At 41.7% G+C, this 22,934-nt stretch overlaps 1 protein-coding gene across 2 annotated transcripts in view; it reads right to left on the bottom strand.

The window, feature by feature from the left end:
• Positions 1-22,934, bottom strand: part of LOC139263344 (neuroblast differentiation-associated protein AHNAK-like) — a 163,253-nt gene that overhangs the window by 5,901 nt on the left and 134,418 nt on the right. Inside the window, exon 7 of one of the 2 annotated variants that reach the window (XM_070879255.1) lies at positions 266-22,754. In XM_070879255.1, coding sequence (XP_070735356.1) covers positions 266-22,754 — 22,489 coding nt within the window. The remainder of the gene's footprint in view (positions 1-265; positions 22,755-22,934) is intronic. The other variant, XM_070879256.1, reaches the window with a different exon arrangement.

Genomic DNA, 22,934 nt, shown 5'->3' with positions numbered 1-22,934 from the left:
TGGTGCAAAATAGGCGATAAATAACTGGCTGCCTGTTTTAGACACCAGCTGATTTTATCTTCCATGGAGTTCAACGGAAAGGAAACTTGGGTGGGGTGTAAAGCAGGCTGCCTATTTGCTATCGCCCATTTTGCCATCAAAGACCATTTCATCTCCCAGATGTGTTAGCTCCAATATTTCAAATTGACATACTATTATCAACTAAACAATTTTCCTGCTACATTATCAACTTATAAATCAAATGCCATTCCATCAATATCAGTACCTGTTTTTCTTGTCACAGCCTTGGCATCATCAAGATCTTGAGATAGCGAAACATCTTTGTCTGTTGTGTTCATACCAAAGTCCACATCAGGAAACATAAATTTGGAAGGGGAAACTCCAAATAATGACACTTTCATCTCTGGCATTTTCAAATTAGGATCTGTGTCTTCTGCCTTAATAGCCACTGAATCAGCATCCACATTTAATCTTGATGCAAGCATGACAGTCTCTGGACTTTCGAAGTCCACTGAAATATCAGGCACCTTCATATCAAGTTCAAATTTCGACTGGCTTGCAACATCAACATTACCCTCCACTATTAACGGCTTTTGTATCTTTGAGAATTTTACCTTGGCATCAGGGCCTTGTAGTTCAATATCGCCAACATTGAGATCATCAACCATCTTCCCAGGTTTCACTTTTACTGCAGTCAATTTTACCTCAGCATCACCGTCAGGGAGATAGCTGCCTGCTTTAAGCAGGCTGACATCAATGTCAAATTTAGGACACTTAATTTCAGATCCAGAAATTCCAACTTTTGGCCGATCAAGTTTTGACATTTTTGTGTGCCTTCCTTCTCCTACATCAGGCATCTTCACATCTATTTCACCTTCTGGTGCTCCTACATCAATCTTTGGGTCTTTAATATCCACTAAAGGTTTTGCAAGTGAAATATCTACATCTGGCTTCGTCATACTGAGATCCACTTCAGGACCTTTGAATTTTGGAAGTGAAATTCCAAATGATGGCATTTTCACAGTCGGCATTTTGAACTTAGTGCCACCACCTTTCACCTTTAGGTCTGCTGAATCAACATCCACATCTACTGCTGGTGCATGGATGTCTGTCGCTGGACCTTTGATGTCCACTGACAGTCCAGGAGCTGAAAAATCAAGTTCAGGCTTAGACAGGGTTGCATCCACATCGGTTTTCCCTTTCACCGTTGGAATATCAGTATCTATTGATGGCTTTTTTATCTTGGGCATTTTTAGACTGATATCAGGTCCTTCCAACTTAAATGTCTCAAAACTGAGATCACCTGCCAACATGCCTGGTATTAGGTCTACCGATGGCCCTTGCACATCCACATCAGCTTTTGGTAGAGAGAGGTCAACTTGGGGCAGGTTGACATCAAGGTTCATCCTGGGAGCTTTTATATCAGGTGCTGAAAATCCAAATTTTGGCATTTTCATTTTGGGCATTTTTATTTTTCCTCCTCCACCTCCTGCACTGTCTACATCAGGTATCTCCACATGAAATTCACCTTCTGGTGCTCTTACATCAATATTTGGGCCTTTAATATCCACTTCAGGTTTTGCAAGTGAAATATCCACATCTGGTTTCTTCATACTGACATCCACTTCAGGACCTTTGATTTTGGGAAATGAAATTCCAAATGATGGCATTTTCATAGCTGGCATTTTAAATTTACCACCAGCACCTTTCACCTTCAGGTCTGCTGACTCAACATCCACATCTACTGATGGTCCATGGATGTCTGTCGCTGGACCTTTGATGTCTACGGACAGTCCAGGAGATGATACGTCAAGTTCAGGCTGAGGCAGGGCTGTATCAACATCAATTTTACCTGTAACCATTGGAATACCAATATCTAGTGAAGGTTTTTTTACCTTGAGCATTCTTAGACTGATATCAGGTCCTTCCAACTCAAGGGTCCCAACACTGACATCTCCTGCCAACATGCCTGGTTTGATGTCTACAGATGGCACTTTCAAATCCACATCAGATTTTGGTAGAGAGATGTCAACTTTGGGCAGGCTGACATCAAGGTTCATTTTGGGAGCTTTCATGTCAGGTGCAGAAAAGCCAAATTTCGGCCCTTTCATTTTGGGCATTTTTATTTTTCCTCCTCTTCCATCAATGTCTACATCAGGTATCCCCACACCAACTTCACCTTCTGGTGCCCCAACATCAATCTTTGTGCCTTTAATATCTACTTCAGGTTTTGCAAGTGAAATATCCACATCTGGTTTCTTCATACTGAGATCCACTTCAGGACCTTTGAATTTTGGAAGTGAAATTCCAAATGATGGCATTTTCATAGTTGGCATTTTAAACTTAGTACCACCACCTTTCACCTTTACGTCTGCTGAATCAATATCCACATCTACTGTTGGTGCATGGATGTCTGTCGCTGGACCTTTGATATCCATGGACAGTCCCGGAGCTGAAAGATCAAGTTCAGCCTTAGGCAGGGCTGTATCAACATCAATTTTCCCTTTCACCGTTGGAATACCAATATCTATTGATGGCTTTTTTACCTTGGGCATTTTTAGACTGATATCAGGGCCTTCTAACTCAATGGTGCCAACACTGACATCTCCTTCCAACATGCCTGCTTTGATATCAACTGATGGCACTTTCACATCCACATCAGATTTTGGTAGGGAGATGTCAACTCTGGGCAGGCTGACATCAAGATTCACTTTGGGAGCTTTTATGTCAGGTGCAGAAAAGCCAAATTTCGGTCCTTTCATTTTGAGCATTTTTATTTTTCCACTTCCTCCATCAATGTCTACATCAGGTATCCCCACACCAAATTCACCATCTGGTGCCCCTACATCAATCTTTGGGCCTTTAATATCCACTTCAGGTTTTGCAAGTGAAATATCCACATCTGGTTTCTTCATACTGACATCCACTTCAGAACCTTTGAATTTTGGAAGTGAAATTCCAAATGATGGCATTTTCATAGTTGGCATTTTAAACTTAGAACCACCACCTTTCACCTTTAGGTCTGCTGAATCAAAATCCACGTCTACTGTTGGTGCATGGATGTCTGTCGTTGGACCTTTGATGTCCATGGACAATCCAAGAGCTGAAAGTTCAAGTTCAGGCTTAGACAGCGCTGTATCAACATCAATTTTCCCCTTCACCGTTGGAATACCAATATCTATTGATGGCTTTTTTACCTTGGGCATTTTTAGACTGATATCAGGGGCATTCAAATCAATCGTCCCAACACTGACATCTCCTGCCAACATGCCTGGTTCGATGTCTACTGATGGCACTTTCACATCTACTTCAGCTTTATGTAGAGAGATGTCAACTTTGGGCAGGCTGACGTCAACGTTCATTTTCGGAGCTTTTATGTCAGGTGCAGAAAAGCCGAATTTCGGCCCTTTCATTTTGGGCATTTTTATATTTTCACTTCCTCCATCAATGTCTACATCAGGTATCCCCACACCAAATTCACCTTTTGGTGCCCCTACATCAATCTTTGGGCCTTTAATATCTACTTCAGGTTTTGCAAGTGAAATATCCACATCTGGTTTCTTCATACTGAGATCCACTTCAGGACCTTGGAATTTTGGAAATGAAATTCCAAATGATGGCATTTTCATAGACGGCAATTTAAATGTACCACCAGCACCTTTCATCTTCAGATCTGCTGAATCAACATCCACATCTACTGTTGGTCCATGGATGTCTGTCGCTGGACCTTTGATGTCTATGGACAGTCCAGGAGTTGATACGTCAAATTCAGGCTTAGGCAGGGCTGCATCAACATCAATTTTACCTGTAACCATTGCATTACCAATATCTACTGAAGGTTTTTTTACCTTGGGCATTTGTAGACTGATATCTGGGCATTCCAACTCAAGGGTCCCAACACTGACATTTCCTTCCAACATTCCTGGTTTGATGTCTATCGATGGCACCTCCACATCCACATCCGATTTTGGTAGAGAGATGTCAACTTTGGGCAGGCTGACATCAACGTTCATTTTGGGAGCTTTTATGTCAGGTGCAGAAAAGCCAAATTTCGGCCCTTTCATTTTGGGCATTTTTATTTTTCCTCCTCTTCCATCAATGTCTACATCAGGCATCCCCATGCCAATTTCAATTTCTGGTGCCCCTACATCAATCTTTGGGCCTTTAAAATCGACTTCAGGTTTGGCAAGTGAAATATCCACATCTGGTTTCTTCATACTGACATCCACTTCAGGACCTTTGAATTTTGGAAGTGAAATTCCAAATGATGGCATTTTCATAGACGGCATTTTGAACTTAGTACCACCACCTTTCACCTTTAAGCCTGCTTTATCAACATCCACATCTACTGTTGGTGCATGGATGTCTGTCGCTGGAACTTTGATGTCCATGGACAGTCCAGGAGTTGATACGTCAAGTTCAGGCTTAAGCACGGCTGTATCAACATCAATTTTCCCTTTCACTGTTGGAATACCAATATCTATTGATGGCTTTTTTACCTTGGGCATTTTTAGACTGATATCAGGGCCTTCTAACTCAAGGGTGCCAACACTGACATCACCTGCCAACATGCCTGGTTCGATGTCTACTGATGGCACTTTCACAATCACATCTGTTTTTGGTAGAGAGAGGTCAACTTTGGGCAGGCTGACGTCAACGTTCATTTTGGGAGCTTTTATGTCAGGTGCGGAAAATCCAAATTTCGGCCCTTTCATTTTGAGCATTTTTATTTTTCCACTTCCTCCATCAATGTCTACATCAGGTATCCCCACACCAAATTCACCATCTGGTGCCCCTACATCAATCTTTGGGCCTTTAATATGCACTTCAGGTTTTGCAAGTGAAATATCCACATCTGGTTTCTTCATACTGACATCCACTTCAGGACCTTTGAATTTTGGAAGTGAAATTCCAAATGATGGCATTTTCATAGTTGGCATTTTGAACTTAGTACCACCACCTTTCACCTTTAAGCCTGCTTTATCAACATCCATATCTACTGTTGGTGTATGGATGTCTGTCGCTGGAACTTTGATGTCCATGGACAGTCCCGGAGCTGAAAGATGAGGTTCAGGCTTAGGCAGGACTGTATCAACATCAATGTTCCCTTTCACTGTTGGAATACCAATATCTATTGATGGCTTTTTTAACTTGGGCATTTTTAGACTGATATCAGGGCCTTCTAACTCAAGGGTGCCAACACTGACATCACCTGCCAACATGTCTGGTTCGATGTCTACTGATGGCACTTTCACATCCACAGCTGTTTTTGGTAGAGAGAGGTCAACTTTGGGCAGGCTGACATCAAGGTTCATTTTGGGAGCTTTTATGTCAGGTGCAGAAAATCCAAATTTCGGCCCTTTCATTTTGGGCATTTTTATTTTTCCACTTTCTCCATCAATGTCTACATCAGGTATCCCCACACCAAATTCACCTTCTGGTGCCCCAACATCAATCTTTGGGCCTTTAATATCCACTTCAGGTGTTGCAACTGAAATATCCACATCTGGTTTCTTCATACTGACATCCAACTCAGGACCTTTGAATTTTGGCAGTGAAATTCCAAATGATGGCATTTTCATAGACGGCATTTTAAATGTACCACCAGCGCCTTTCACCTTTAGGTCTGCTGAATCAACATCCACATCTACTGTTGGTCCATGGATGTTTGTCGATTGACCTTTGATGTCTATGGACAGTTCAGGAGTTGATCCATCAAGTTCAGGCTTAGGCAGGGCAATATCAACATCGATTTTACCTGTAACCGTTGGAATACCAACATCTATTGATGATTTTTTTACCTTGGGCATTTTTAGACTGATATCTGGGCATTCCAACTCAAGGGTCCCAACACTGACATCTCCTTCCAACATTCCTGGTTTGAAGTCTACTGACGGCACATTCACATCCACATCAGATTTTGGTAGAGAGATGTCAACTTTGGGCAGGCTGACATCATCGTTCATTTTGGGAGCTTTTATGTCAGGTGCAGAAAAGCCAAATTTCGGCCCTTTCATTTTGGGCATTTTTATTTTTCCTCCTCTTCCTTCAATATCTACATCAGGTATCCCCACACCAAATTCACCTTCTGGTACCCCGACATCAATCTTTGGGCCTTTAATATCGACTTCAGGTTTGCAAAGTGAAATATCCACATCTGGTCTCTTCATACTGACATCCACTTCAGGACCTTTGAATTTTGGAAGTGAAATTCCAAATGATGGCATTTTCATAGTTGGCATTTTGAACTTAGTACCACCACCTTTCACCTTTAGGTCTACTGAATCAACATCCATATCTACTGTTGGTGCATGGATGTCTGTCGCTGGAACTTTGATGTCTATGGACAGTCCAGGAGCTGAAAGATCAAGTTCAGGCTTAGGCAGGGCTGTATCAACATCAACTTTCCCTTTCAACGTTGGAATACCAATATCTTTTGATGGCTTTTTTATCTTGGGCATTTTTAGACTGATATCAGGGCCTTCTAACTCAAGGGTGCCAACACTGACATCTCCTTCCAACATGCCTGGTTTGATATCTACTGATGGCAATTTCACATCCACATCAGATTTTTGTAGAGAGATATCAACTTTGGGCAGGCTGACATCAAGGTTAACTTTGGGAGCTTTTATGTCAGGTGCAGAAAATCCAAATTTCGGCCCTTTCATTTTGGGCATTTTTATTTTTCCTCCTCTTCCATCAATGTCTACATCAGGTATCCCCACACCAAATTCACCTTCTGGTGCCCCAACATCAATCTTTGGACCTTTAATATCCACTTCAGGTTTTGCAAGTGAAGTATCCACATCTGGTTTCTTCATACTGACATCCACTTCAGGACCTTTGAGTTTTGGACGTGAAATTCCAAATGATGGCATTTTCAAAGACGGCATTTTAAATGTACCACCAGCACCTTTCACCTTTAGGCCTGCTGAATCAACATCCACATCTACTGTTGGTCCATGGATGTCTGTCGTTGGACCTTTAATGTCTATGGACAGTCCAGGAGTTGATACGTCAAATTCAGGCTTAAGCAAGGCTGTATCAACATCAATTTTACCTGTAACCATTGGAATACCAATATCTATTGATGGCTTTTTTACCTTGGGTTTTTTTAGACTGATGTCAGGGCCTTCTAACTCAAGCGGCCCAACACTGACATCTCCTTCCAACATGCCTGGTTTGATGTCTGTGGATGGCACTTTCACATCCACATCAGATTTTGTTAGAGAGATGTCAACTTTGGGCAGGCTGATGTCAAGGTTCATTTTGGGAGCTTTTATGTCAGGTGCTGAAAATCCAAATTTCGGCCCTTTCATTTTGGGCATTTTTATTTTTCCACTTTCTCCATCAATGTCTACATCAGGTATCCACACACCAAATTCACCTCCTGGTGCCCCAACATCAATCTTTGGGCCTTTAATATCCACTTCAGGTGTTGCAACTGAAATATCCACATCTGGTTTCTTCATACTGACATCCAACTCAGGACCTTTGAATTTTGGCAGTGAAATTCCAAATGATGGCATTTTCATAGACGGCATTTTAAATGTACCACCAGCACCTTTCACCTTTAGGTCTGCTGAATCAACATCCACATCTACTGTTGGTCCATGGATGTTTGTCGATTGACCTTTGATGTCTATGGACATTCCAGGAGTTGATCCATCAAGTTCAGGCTTAGGCAGGGCTGTATCAACATCGATCTTACCTGTAACCGTTGGAATACCAATATCTATTGATGGTTTTTTTACCTTGGGCATTTTTAGACTGATATCTGGGCATTCCAACTCAAGGGTCCCAACACTGACATCTCCTTCCAACATTCCTGGTTTGAAATCTACTGATGGCACTTTCACATCCACATCAGATTTTGGTAAAGAGATGTCAACTTTGGGCAGGCTGACGTCAACGTTCATTTTGGGAGCTTTTATGTCAGGTGCAGCAAAGCCAAATTTCGGCCCTTTCATTTTGGGCATTTTTATTTTTCCTCTTCCTTCAATATCTACATCAGGTATCCCCACACCAAATTCTCCTTCTGATGCCACTACATCAATCTTTGTGCCTTTAATATCGACTTCAGGTTTTGCAAGTGAAATATCCACATCTGGTTTCTTCATACTGACATCCACTTCAGGACCTTTGAATTTTGGAAGTGAAATTCCAAATGATGGCATTTTCATAGTTGGCATTTTGAACTTAGTACCACCACCTTTCACCTTTAGGTCTGCTGAATCAATATCCATATCTACTGTTGGTGCATGGATGTCTGTCGCTGGAACTTTGATGTCTATGGACAGTCCAGGAGCTGAAAGATTAAGTTCAGGCTTTGGCAGGGCTGTATCAACATCAATTTTCCCTTGCACCATTGGAATACCAATATCTATTGATGGCTTTTTTAAATTGGGCATTTTTAGACTGATATCAGGGCCTTCTAACTCAAGGGTGCCAACACTGACATCTCCTTCCAACATGCCTGGTTTGATGTCTATTGATGGCACTTTCACATCCACATCAGATTTTGGTCGAGAGATGTCAACTTTGGGCAGGCTGACATCAAGGTTAACTTTGGGAGCTTTTATGTCAGGTGCTGAAAATCCAAATTTCGGCCCTTTCATTTTGGGCATTTTTATTTTTCCTCCTCTTCCATCAATGTCGACATCAGGTATCCCCACACCAAATTCACCTTCTGGTGCCCCAACATCAATCTTTGGGCCTTTATTATCCACTTCAAGTTTTGCAAGTGAAATATCCATATCTGGTTTCTTCATACTGACATCCACTTCAGGACCTTTGAATTTTGGAAGTGAAATTCCAAATGATGGCATTTTCATAGTTGGCATTTTGAACTTAGAACCACCACCTTTCACCTTCAGGTCTGCTGAATCAACATCCATAACTACTGTTGGTCCATGGATGTCTGTCGCTGGAACTTTGATGTCCATGGACAGTCCAGGAGCTGAAAGATCAAGTTCAGGCTTAGGCAGGGCTGTATCAACATCAATTTTCCCTTTCACCGTTGGAATACCAATATCTATTGATGGCTTTTTTATCTTGGGCATTTTTAGACTGATATCAGGGGCTTCTAACTCAATGGTGCCAACACTGACATCACTTGCCAACATGCCTGGTTTGATGTCTATCGATGGCACTTTCATATCCACATCAGCTTTCTGTAGAGAGAGGTCAACTTTGGGCAGGCTGACGTCAACGTTCATTTTGGGAGCTTTTATGTCAGGTGCTGAAAAGCCAAATTTCGGCCCTTTAATTTTGGGCATTTTTATTTTTCCTCCTCTTCCATCAATGTCTACATCAGGTATCCCCACACCAAATTCACCTTCTGGTGCCCCAACATCAATCTTTGGGCCTTTAATATCCACTTCAGGTTTTGCAAGTGAAATATCCATATCTGGTTTATTCATACTGACATCCACTTCAGGACCTTTGAATTCTGGAAGTGAAATTCCAAATGACGGAAGTTTCATAGACGGCATTTTAAATGTACCACCACCTTTCACCTTTAGGTCTGCTGAATCAACATCCACATCTACTGTTGGTGCATGGATGTCTGTCGCTGGACCTTTGATGTCAATGGACAGTCCCGGAGATGAAAGATCAAGTTCAGGCTTAGGCAGGGCTGTATCAACATCAATTTTCCCTTTCACCGTTGGAATACCAATATCTATTGACGGCTTTTTTAAATTGGGCATTTTTAGACTGATATCAGGGCCTTCGAACTCAAGGGTGCCAACACTGACATCTCCTTCCAACATGCCTGGTTTGATGTCTACTGATGGCACTTTCACATCCACATCAGATTTTGGTAGAGAAATGTCAACATTGGGCAGGCTGACATCAAGGTTAACTTTGGGAGCTTTTATGTCAGGTGCAGAAAATCCAAATTTCAGCCCTTTCATTTTGGGCATTTTTATTTTTCCTCCTCTTCCATCAATGTCTACATCAGGTATCCCCACACCAAATTCACCTTCTGGTGCCCCAACATCAATCTTTGGGCCTTTATTATCCACTTCAAGTTTTGCAAGTGAAATATCCATATCTGGTTTCTTCATACTGACATCCACTTCAGGACCTTTGAATTTTGGAAGTGAAATTCCAAATGATGGCATTTTCATAGTTGGCATTTTGAACTTAGAACCACCACCTTTCACCTTCAGGTCTGCTGAATCAACATCCATAACTACTGTTGGTCCATGGATGTCTGTCGCTGGAACTTTGATGTCCATGGACAGTCCAGGAGCTGAAAGATCAAGTTCAGGCTTAGGCAGGGCTGTATCAACATCAATTTTCCCTTTCACCGTTGGAATACCAATATCTATTGATGGCTTTTTTATCTTGGGCATTTTTAGACTGATATCAGGGGCTTCTAACTCAATGGTGCCAACACTGACATCACCTGCCAACATGCCTGGTTTGATGTCTATCGATGGCACTTTCATATCCACATCAGCTTTCTGTAGAGAGAGGTCAACTTTGGGCAGGCTGACGTCAACGTTCATTTTGGGAGCTTTTATGTCAGGTGCTGAAAAGCCAAATTTCGGCCCTTTAATTTTGGGCATTTTTATTTTTCCTCCTCTTCCATCAATGTCTACATCAGGTATCCCCACACCAAATTCACCTTCTGGTGCCCCAACATCAATCTTTGGGCCTTTAATATCCACTTCAGGTTTTGCAAGTGAAATATCCATATCTGGTTTATTCATACTGACATCCACTTCAGGACCTTTGAATTCTGGAAGTGAAATTCCAAATGACGGAAGTTTCATAGACGGCATTTTAAATGTACCACCACCTTTCACCTTTAGGTCTGCTGAATCAACATCCACATCTACTGTTGGTGCATGGATGTCTGTCGCTGGACCTTTGATGTCAATGGACAGTCCCGGAGATGAAAGATCAAGTTCAGGCTTAGGCAGGGCTGTATCAACATCAATTTTCCCTTTCACCGTTGGAATACCAATATCTATTGACGGCTTTTTTAAATTGGGCATTTTTAGACTGATATCAGGGCCTTCGAACTCAAGGGTGCCAACACTGACATCTCCTTCCAACATGCCTGGTTTGATGTCTACTGATGGCACTTTCACATCCACATCAGATTTTGGTAGAGAAATGTCAACTTTGGGCAGGCTGACATCAAGGTTAACTTTGGGAGCTTTTATGTCAGGTGCAGAAAATCCAAATTTCGGCCCTTTCATTTTGGGCATTTTTATTTTTCCTCCTCTTCTATCAATGTCTACATCAGGTATCCCCACACCAAATTCACCTTCTGGTGCCCCAACATCAATCTTTGGGCCTTTATTATCCACTTCAAGTTTTGCAAGTGAAATATCCACATCTGGTTTCTTCATACTGACATCCACTTCAGGACCTTTGAATTTTGGAAGTGAAATTCCAAATGATGGCATTTTCATAGTTGGCATTTTGAACTTAGAACCACCACCTTTCACCTTCAGGTCTGCTGAATCAACATCCATAACTACTGTTGGTGTATGGATGTCTGTCGCTGGAATTTTGATGTCCATGGACAGTCCAGGAGCTGAAAGATCAAGTTCAGGCTTAGGCAGGGCTGTATCAACATCAATTTTCCCTTTCACCATTGGAATACCAATATCTATTGATGGCTTTTTTACCTTGGGCATTTTTAGACTGATATCAGGGGCTTCTAACTCAAGGGTGCCAACACTGACATCACCTGCCAACATGCCTGGTTTGATGTCTATCGATGGCACTTTCAAATCCACATCAGCTTTCTGTAGAGAGAGGTCAACTTTGGGTAGGCTGACGTCAACGTTCATTTTGGGAGCTTTTATGTCAGGTGCTGAAAATCCAAATTTCGGTCCTTTCATTTTGGGCATTTTTATTTTTCCTCCTCTTCCATCAATGTCTACATCAGGTATCCCCACACCAAATTCACCTTCTGGTGCCGCAACATCAATTTTTGGGCCTTTAATATCCACTTCAGGTTTTGCAAGTGAAATATCCACATCTGGTTTATTCATACTGACATCCACTTCAGGACCTTTGAATTCTGGAAGTGAAATTCCAAATGACGGAAGTTTCATGGACGGCATTTTAAATGTACCACCACCTTTCACCTTTAGGTCTGCTGAATCAACATCCACATCTACTGTTGGTGCATGGATGTCTGTCGCTGGACCTTTGATGTCCATGGACAGTCCCGGAGATGAAAGATGAAGTTCAGGCTTAGGCAGGGCTGTATCAACATCAATTTTCCCTTTCACCGTTGGAATACCAATATCTATTGATGGCTTTTTTAACTTGGGCATTTTTAGACTAATATCAGAGCCTTCCAAATCAAGGGTACCAACACTGAAGTCTCCTGCCAACATGCCTGGTTTGATGTCTGCTGATGGCACTTTCACATCCACTTCAGCTTTTGGTAGAGAGATGTCAACTTTGGGCAGGCTAACATCAAGGTTCATTTTGGGAGCTTTTATGTCAGGTGCAGAAAAGCCAAATTTCGGCCCTTTCATTTTGGGCATTTTTATTTTTCCTCCTCTTCCATCAATGTCGACATCAGGTATCCCCACACCAAATTCACCTTCTGGTGCCCCTACATCAATCTTTGGGCCTTTAATATCGACTTCAGGTTTTGCAAGTGAAATATCCACATCTGGCTTCTTCATACTAACATCCACTTCAGGACCTTTGAATTTTGGCAGTGAAATTCCAAATGATGGCATTTTCATAGTTGGCATTTTAAATGTACCACCGGCACCTTTCACCTTCAGATCAGCTGAATCAACATCCACATCTACTGTTGGTGCATGGATGTCTGTCGTTGTACCTTTGATGTCCATGGACAGTCCAGGAGTTGATACGTCAAGTTCAGGCTTAGGCAAGGCTGCATCAACATCATTTTTACTTGTAATCATCGGAATACCAATATCTACTGAAGGTTTTTTTACCTTGGGCATTTGTAGTTTGATATCTGGGCATTCGAACTCAAGGGTCCCAGTGCTGACATCTCCTTCCAACATTCCTGGTTTGATGTCTACTGATGGCACCTTCAAATCCACATCAGATTTTGGTAGAGAGATGTCAACTTTGGGCAGGCTGATGTCAAGATTGATTTTGGGAGCTTTTATATCAGGTGCAGAAAAGCCAAATTTCGGCCCTTTCATTTGGGGCATTTTTATTTTTCCTCCTCTTCCATCAATGTCTACATCAGGTATCTCCACACCAATTTCACCTTCTGGTGCCCCAACATCAATCTTCGGGCCTTTAATTTCTACTTCTGGTTTTGCAAGTGAAAGATCCGCATCTGGTTTCTTCATACTGACATCCACTTCAGGACCTTTGAATTTTGGAAGTGAAATTCCAAATGATGGCATTTTTATAGTTGGCATTTTGAACTTAGAACCACCAACTTTCACCTTTAGGTCTGCTGAATCAATATCCATATCTACTGTTGGTGCATGGATGTCTGTCGCTGGAACTTTGATGTCCATGGACAGTCCCGGTACTGAAAGATCAAGTTCAGGCTTAGGCAGGGCTGTATCAACATCAATTTTCCCTTTCACCGTTGGAATACCAATATCTATTGATGGCTTTTTTACCTTGGGCATTTTTAAACTGATATCAGGTCCTTCCAACTCAAGGGTTCCAACACTGACATCTCCTTCCAACATGCCTGGTTTGATATCTACTGATGGCACTTTCACATCCACATCTGTTTTTGGTAGAGAGAGGTCAACTTTGGGCAGGCTGATATCAAGGTTCATTTTGGGAGCTTTTATGTCAGGTGCAGAAAATCCAAATTTCGGCCCTTTCATTTTGGGCATTTTTATTTTTCCACTTCCTCCATCAATGTCTACATCAGGTATCCCTACACCAAATTCACCTTCTGGTGCCCCAATATCAATCTTTGAACATTTAATATCCACTTCAGGTTTTGCAAGTGAAATATCCACATCTGATTTCTTCATACTGACATCCACTTCAGGACCTTTGAATTTTGGAAGTGAAATTCCAAATGATGGCATTTTCATAGACGGCATTTTAAATGTACCACCAGCGCCTTTCATCTTCAGATCTGCTGAATCAACATCCACATCTACTGTTGGTCCATGGATGTCTGTCGTTGGACCTTTCATGTCCATGGACAGTCCAGGAGTTGATACGTCAAATTCAGGCTGAGGCAAGGCTGTAGCAACATCAATTTTACCTGTAACCTTTGGAATACCAATATCTATTGATGGCTTTTTTACCTTGGGCTTTTTTAGACTGATATCAGGGCCTTCTAACTCAAGGGTACCAACACTGACATTTCCTTCCAACATGCTTGGTTTGATGTCTATCGATGGCACTTTCACATCCACAACAGATTTTGGTCGAGAGATGTCAACTTTGGGCAGGCTGACGTCAAGATTGATTTTGGGAGCTTTTATATCAGGAGCAGAAAAGCCAAATTTCGGCCCTTTCATTTTGGGCATTTTTATTTTTCCTCCTCTTCCATCAATGTCAACATCAGGTATCCCCACACCAAATTCACCTTCTGGTGCCCCAACATCAATCTTTGGGCCTTTAACTTCTACTTCAGGTTTTGCAAGTGAAAGTTCCACATCTGGTTTCTTCATATTGACGTCCACTTCAGGACCTTTGAATTTTAGATGTGAAATTCCAAATGATGGCATTTTCATAGATGGCATTTTGAACTTAGTACCACCATCTTTCAGCTTTACGTCTGCTGAATCAACATCCACATCTACTGTTGGTGCATGGATGTCTGTCGCTGGACCTTTGATCTCCATGGACATTCCCGGAGTTGAAAGATCAAGTTCAGCCTTAGGCAGGGCTGTATCAACATCAATTTTCCCTTTCACTGTTGGAATACCAATATCTATTGATGGCTTTTTTACCTTGGGCATTTTTAGACTGATATCAGGGCCTTCTAACTCAAGGGGCCCAACACTGACATCTCCTTCCAACATGCTTGGTTTGATATCTACTGATGGCACTTTCACATCCACATCTGTTTTTGGTAGGGAGATGTCAACTTTGGGCAGGCTGACGTCAAGGTTCATTTTGGGAGCTTTTATGTCAGGCGCTGAAAAGCCAAATTTCGGCTCTTTCATTTTGGGCATTTTTATTTTTCCACTTCCTCCATCAGTGTCTACATCAGGTATCCCCACACCAAATTCACCTTCTGGTGCCCCAACATCAATCTTTGGGCCTTTAATATCCACTTCAGGTTTTACAAGTGAAATATCCACATCTGGTTTCTTCATACTGACATCCACTTCAGGACCTTTGAATTTTAGATGTGAAATTCCAAATGATGGCATTTTCATTGTTGGCATTTTGAACTTAGTACCACCACCTTTCACCTTTAGGTCTGCTGAATCAATATCCACATCTACTGTTGGTGCATGGATGTCTGTCGCTGGACCTTTGATGTCCATGGACAGTCCCGTAGCTGAAAGATCAAGTTCAGGCTTAGATAGGGCTGTATCAACATCAATTTTCCCTTTCACCGTTGGAATACCAATATCTATTGATGGCTTTTTTACCTTGGGCATTTTTAGACTGATATCAGGGCCTTGTAACTCAAGGGTACCAACACTGACATCTCCTGCCAACATGCCTGGTTTGATGTCAACTGATGGCACTTTCACATCCACATCAGATTTTGGTAGAGAGAGGTCAACTTTGGGCAGGCTAACGTCAAGGTTCATTTTGGGAGCTTTTATGTCAGGTGCAGAAAAGCCAAATTTCGGCCCTTTCATTTTGGGCATTTTTGTTTTTCCACTTCCTCCATCAATGTCTACAACAGCTATCCCCACACCAAATTCACCTTCTGGTGCCCCAACATCAATCTTTGGGCCTTTAATATTCACTTCAGGTTTTGCAAGTGAAATATGCACATCTGGTTTCTTCATACTGACATCCAATTCAGGACCTTGGAATTTTGGAAGTGAAATTCCAAATGATGGCATTTTCAAAGACGGCATTTTAAATGTACCACCTGCACCTTTCATCTTCAGATCTGCTGAATCAACATCCACATCTACGGATGGTCCATGGATGTCTGTCGTTGGACCTTTGATGTCTATGGACAGTCCAGAAGTTGATACGTCAAATTCAGGCTTAGGCATGGCTGTATCAACATCAATTTTACCTGTAACCATTGGAATACCAATATCTATTGATGGCTTTTTTACCTTGGGCTGTTTGAGACTCATATTAGGGCCTTCGAACTCAAGGGGCCCAACACTGACATTTCGTTCCGACATGCCTGGTTTGATGTCTACTGATGGCACTTTCACATCCGCATCAGATTTTGGTAGCGAGATGTCAACTTTGGGCAGGCTGACATCAAGGTTCATTTTGGGAGCTTTTATGTCAGGTGCAGAAAAGCCAAATTTCGGCCCTTTCATTTTGGGCATTTTTATTTTTCCACTTCCTCCATCAATGTCTTCAACAGGTATCCCCACACCAAATTCACCTTCTGGTGCCCCAACATCAATCTTTGGGCCTTTAATATTCACTTCAGGTTTTGCAAGTGAAATATGCACATCTGGTTTCTTCATACTGACATCCAATTCAGGACCTTGGAATTTTGGAAGTGAAATTCCAAATGATGGCATTTTCATAGACGGCATTTTAAATGTACCACTAGCATCTTTCATCTTCAGACCTGCTGAATCAACATCCACATCTACGGATGGTCCATGGATGTCTGTCGTTGGACCTTTGATGTCTATGGACAGTCCAGGAGTTGATACGTCAAATTCAGGCTTAGGCATGGCTGTATCAACATCAATTTTACCTGTAACCATTGGAATACCAATATCTATTGATGGCATTTTTACCTTGTGCTTTTTTAGACTGATATCAGGACCTTCTAACTCAAGGGGCCCAACACTGACATTTCCTTCTGACATGCCTGGTTTGATGTCTACTGATGGCACTTTCACATCCACATCTGTTATTGGTAGAGAGATGTCAACTTTGGGCAGGCTGACATCAAGGTTCATTTTGGGAGCTTTTATGTCAGGTGCTGAAAATCCAAATTTCGGCCCTTTCATTTTGGGCATTTTTAATTTTCCTCTTCCTCCATTAATATCTACATCAGGTATCTCAACACAAAATTCACCATCTGGTGCTGCTAAGTCAGTGTCCAGGCCTTTAATATCCACTTCAGTTTTTCCAAGCGAAATAGCCACATCTGGTTTCTTCATACTGAGATCCACTTCAGGACCTTTGAATTTTGGAAGTGAAACTCCAAATGATGGCATTTTCACGGACGGCATTTTAAATGTACCGCCAGCACCTTTCACCTTCAGGTCTGTTGAATCAACATCCATATCTACTGTTGGTGCATGGATGTCTGTCACTGGGCCTTTGATGTCTATGGACAGTCCAGGAGTTGATATGTCAAATTCAGTCTTAGGCAGGGCTGCATCAACATCAATTTTACCTTTAACCGTTGGAATACCAATATCTATTGATGGCTTTTTTACCTTGGGCATTGTTAGACTGATATCAGGGGCTTCCAACTCAAGGGTCCCAACACAGACATCTCCTGCCAACATGCCTGGTTTGATGTCTACTGATGGCACTTTCAAATCCACATCACCTTTTGTTAGAGAGATGTCAACTTTGGGCAGGCTGACATCAAGGTTCATTTTGGGAGCTTTTATGTCAGGTGCTGAAAATCCAAATTTCGGCCCTGTCATTTTGGGCATTTTTATTTTTCCTCTTCCTCCATCAATGTCTACATCAAGTATCCCCACACCAATTTCACCTTCTGGTGCCCCAACATCAATGTCTGAGCCTTTAAAATCCAATTCAGGTTCTGCAAGTGAAATAGCCACATCTGGTTTCTTCATACTGACATCCACTTCAGGACCTTTGAATTTTGGAGGTGAAATTCCAAATGATGGCATTTTGATAGTTGGCATTTTGAACTTAGTGCCATCACCTTTCATCTTTAGGTCTGCTGAATCAACATCCACATCTACTGTTGGACCATGGATGTCTGTCGCTGGACCTTTGATGTCCATGGACATTCCAGGAGCTGAAAGATCAAGTTCAGGCTTAGACAGGGCTGTATCAACATCAATTTTCCCTTTCACCGTTGGAATACCAATATCTATTGATGACTTTTTTACTTTGGGTATTTTTAGACTGATATCAGGGCCTTCTAACTCAAAGGTCCCAACGCTGACATTTCCTTCCAACATGCCTGGTTTGATGTCTCGTTTTGGCACTTTCACATCCACATCAGCTTTTGGTAGAGAGGTGTCAACTTTGGGCAGGCTGACATCAAGGTTAACTTTGGGAGCTTTTACGTCAGGTGCAGAAAAGCCAAATTTCGGCCCTTTCATTTTGGGCATTTTTATTTTCCCTCCTCTTCCATCAATGTCTACATCAGGTATCTCAACATCAAATTCACCTTCTGGTGCCCCTACATCAATCTTTGGGCCTTTAATATCTACTTCAGGTTTTGCAAGTGAAATATCCACATCTGGTTTCTTCATACTGAGATCCACTTCAGGACCTTTGAATTTTGGAGGTGTAATTCCAAATGATGGCATTTTCATAGATGGCATTTTGAACTTAGTGCCACCACCTTTCATCTTTCGGTCTGCTGAATCAACATCCACATCTACTGTTGGTCCATGGATGTCTGTCACTGGAACTTTGATGTCCATGGACAGTCCCGGAGCTGAAAGATCAAGTTCAGGCTTAGGCAGGGCTGTATCAACATCAATTTTCCCTTTCACCGTTGGAATACCAATATCTATTGATGGCTTTTTTACCTTGGGCATTTTTAGACTGATATCACGGCCTTCTAACTCAAGGGTGGCAACACTGACATCTCCTTCCAACATGCCTGGTTTGATTTCTACTGATGGCAGTTTCACATCCACGTCAGATTTTGGTAGAGAGATGTCAACTTTGGGCAGACTGACGTCAAGGTTCATTTTGGGAGATTTTATGTCAGGTGCAGAAAAGCCAAATTTCGGCACTTTCATTTTGGACTTTTTTGTTTTTCCTCTTCTTCCATCAATGTCTACATCAGGTATCCCCACACCAAATTCACCTTCTGGTGCCCCAACATCAATCTTTGGGCCTTTAATATCCACTTCAGGTTTTGCAAGTGAAATATCCACATCTGGTTTCTTCATACTGACATCCACTTCAGGACCTTTGAATTTTGGAGGTGAAATTCCAAATGATGGCATTTTCATGGTTGGCATTTTGAACTTCGAACCACCAGCACCTTTCACCTTCAGGTCTGCTGAATCAACATCCACATCTACTGTTGGACCATGGATGTCTGTCGCTGGACCTTTGATGTCCATGGACATTCCAGGAGCTGAAAGATCAAGTTCAGGCTTAGGCAGGGCTGTATCAACATCAATTTTCCCTTTCACCGTTGGAATACCAATATCTATTGATGGCCTTTTTACTTTGGGCATTTTTAGACTGATATCGGAGCCTTCTAACTCAAGGGTACCAACACTGACATCTCCTTCCAACATGCCTGGTTTGATTGCTATCGATGGCACTTTCACATCCACATCAGGTTTTGGTAGGGAGATGTCAACTTTGGGCAGGCTGACGTCAAGGTTCATTTTGGGAGCTTTTATGTCAGGTGCAGAAACTCCAAATTTCGGCCCTTTCATTTTGGGCATTTTTATTTTTCCTCTTCCTCCATCAATGTCTACATCAGGTATCCTCACACCAAATTCACCTTCTGGTGCCCCAACATCAATCTTTGGGCCTTTAATATCCACTTCAGGTTTTCCAAGCGAAATAGTCACATCTGGTTTCTTCTTACTGAGATCCACTTCAGGACCGTTGAATTTTGGAGGTGAAATTCCAAATGATGGCATTTTCATAGTTGGCATTTTGAACTTAGTGCCACCACCTTTCATCTTTATGTCTGCTGAATCAACATCCACATCTACTGTTGGTCCATGGATGTCTGTCGCTGGACCTTTGATGTCTAAGGAGAGTCCAGGAGTTGATACGACAAGTTCAGGCTTAGGCAGGGCTTTATCAACATCAATTTTACCTGTAACCATTGGAATACCAATATCTATTGATGGCTTTTTTACCTTGGGCATTTTTAGACTGATATCAGGGGCTTCTAACTCAAGGCTCCCAACACTGGCATCTCTTTCCAACATGCCTGGTTTGATATCTACTGATGGCACTTTCACATCCACATCAGCTTTCTGTAGTGAGAGGTCAACTTTGGGCAGGCTGACGTCAAGGTTCATTTTGGGAGCTTTTATGTCAGGTGCAGAAAATCCAAATTTCGGCCCTTTCATTTTGGGCATTTTTATTTTTCCACTTCCTCCATCAATGTCTACATCAGGCATCCCCATGCCAATTTCACCTTCTGGTGCACCGACATCAATCTTTGGGCCTTTAATATCCACTTTAGGTTTTGCAAGTGAAATATCCACATCTGGTTTCTTCATACTGACATCCACTTCAGGACCTTTGAATTTTGGAAGTGAAATTCCAAATGATGGCATTTTCATAGTTGGCATTTCAAATGTACCACCAGCGCGTTTCATCTTCAGATCTGCTGAGTCAACATCCACATCTACTGTTGGCCCATGGATGTCTGTCGTTGGATGTATGATGTCCATGGACAGTCCAGGAGTTGATACGTCAAATTCAGGCTGAGGCTGGGCTGTATCAACATCAATTTTTCCTGTAACCGTTGGAATACCAATATCTATTGATGGCTTTTTTACCTTGTGCATTGTTAGACTGATATCAGGGCCTTCCAACTCAATGGTCCCAACACAGATATCTCCTGCCAACATGCCTGGTTTGATATCAACGGATGGCTCTTTCACATCCACATCAGATTTTGTTAGAGAGAGATCAACTTTGGGCAGGCTGGCATCAAGGTTCATTTTGGGAGCTTTTATGTCAGGTGCTGAAAATTCAAATTTCGGCCCTTTCATTTTGGGCATTTTTATTTTTCCTCCTCTTCCATCAATGTCTACATCAGGTATCCCCACACCAAATTCACCTTCTGGTGCCCCAACATCAATCACTGGACCTTTAATATCCACTTCAGGTTTTGCAACTGAAATATCCATATCTGGTTTCTTCATACTGACATCCACTTCAGGACCTTTGAATTTTGGACGTGAAATTCCAAATGATGGCATTTTCATAGACGGCATTTTAAACTTCGAACCACCACCTTTCACCTTTAGGTCTGCTGAATCAACATCCACATCTACTGATGGTGCATGGATGTCTGTCGCTGGACCTTTGATGTCCATGGACAGTCCAGGAGCTGATACATCAGGTTCAGGCTTAGGCAGGGCTGTATCAACATCAATTTTCCCTTTCACTGTACGAATACCAATATCTATTGATGGCTTTTTTACCTTGGGCATTTTTAGACTGATATCATGGCCTTCAAGCTCAAGGGTGCCAACACTGACATCTCCTTCCAACGTGCCTGGTTTGATGTCTACTGATGGCACTTTCACATCCACATCAGCTTTTTGTAGCTCAATAGTCCCAATACTGAATTCATCCTCCAAGTTGCCTGGCATCATTTGTATTGCTGGTGCTTTCAAATCCACATCAGTGCTTTCTCGTGAGATGTCAACTTTCAGTAAGCTGACATCAATTGCAAGTGTAGAAGACTTAGGGTGAGTTCCAGAAGTTTTGCGTTTGGGATCTTTCATTTTGGGCGTTGTTATTTTTTCTTGCTTTTTAATCTTAAGTTTGTCATTTCGTGTTTCAGATTTTGGAAGTGAAAGGTCAGTAATTTGCTTGCTGATTCTTGCTTCATGCTCCTTTTGTGCTGTCAAAGTAACATCAGTGATATCAAATTCTTTTTGTGAGACATCTTGTTGTTTTGACCGCGCAGTTGTTTCCACACCTTCGCTAGCCATTTGTGACTTAAGTTTTGACATTCCACTATTTTTTAATTTAATTTCAGAATCTGTAATCTGGATAGCAGGTATTGTGTCACTTTCTGTTTTTGGAAACTCAGTTTCATATTTTGGGTGTTCCATATTTGTATCTGATGTTGGAAAGCATGTTCCTTTCTCTGGTAATTTGGTTGCAATATCATGTGTGGGCAAAATTGGTTCTGAAAGTACAAATTTAGCTATTTTGAGTTTTGGCATTTTGAATTTGGATCCAGTGTTAACATTGTCCCAATCCATTTCTTGACTTTGATTCTCCAGCTTTGGTTCAGATTGTTTCATGGTCATTGTGGTGTCATTTGTTTTTTGTGGTGTACTATCTGCACTTATCCGTCGCGTGTCATATTTCAAAGCAGAGGAATCCATGGTACCTGTCGAAGGTTCTTGTTTTTCAGCCTCAGAAGCTTCCGTTTTCCCTATTTTAATTCCACTTGCACCAATATGTGGAAGTTTTATTTTTCTCCTTTTTTTCACTTTTTGTGGGGTTTCTGCTATTTGTAAATGGGATTCTATATCTGTGCTTGTTGCAGTTATGTCATGTTGATCACGTTCTTCTGTTTCTGATAAGCTGTGAGATCTGTCCAGTTTGTGAGTCTTTGTTTTTTTGAAAGATGAAAACTTGGGGCAGGAAAAGGTTATATCAGGTACTTCAGCCTTCTTAGTCTTCCCCTTCTGAGTAGTTTCTTGTGTTTGTGTTTTTGTTTGTGTATTAATTTCTTCAGAAGAATCTCTCGTTAGTTTTGTTTTACTTCCATAAAGTTTCATTAAAAAATCTTCTTCAGCTCCCTAAGAGAAGGTATGTACTGTTATTTTATCGGTTTTTGTATGGAAGACATCCATAAAATAGATAGATATAGACATGAAAGGCTGACCTCTACAACACATTTATAGCTTTAACACTTTTAAGTTAGGCTAAATTTTGTACTCAACATTTAAATGGCAAGCACTTTATATGTATACGTTATT

This window comes from Pristiophorus japonicus, chromosome 4 (assembly GCF_044704955.1).
Source record: "Pristiophorus japonicus isolate sPriJap1 chromosome 4, sPriJap1.hap1, whole genome shotgun sequence".
Taxonomy (NCBI): Eukaryota; Metazoa; Chordata; class Chondrichthyes; family Pristiophoridae; genus Pristiophorus; species Pristiophorus japonicus.
The sequence above is the reverse complement of the archived record's forward strand: the minus strand, read 5'-3'. Positions and strand labels throughout refer to the sequence as shown.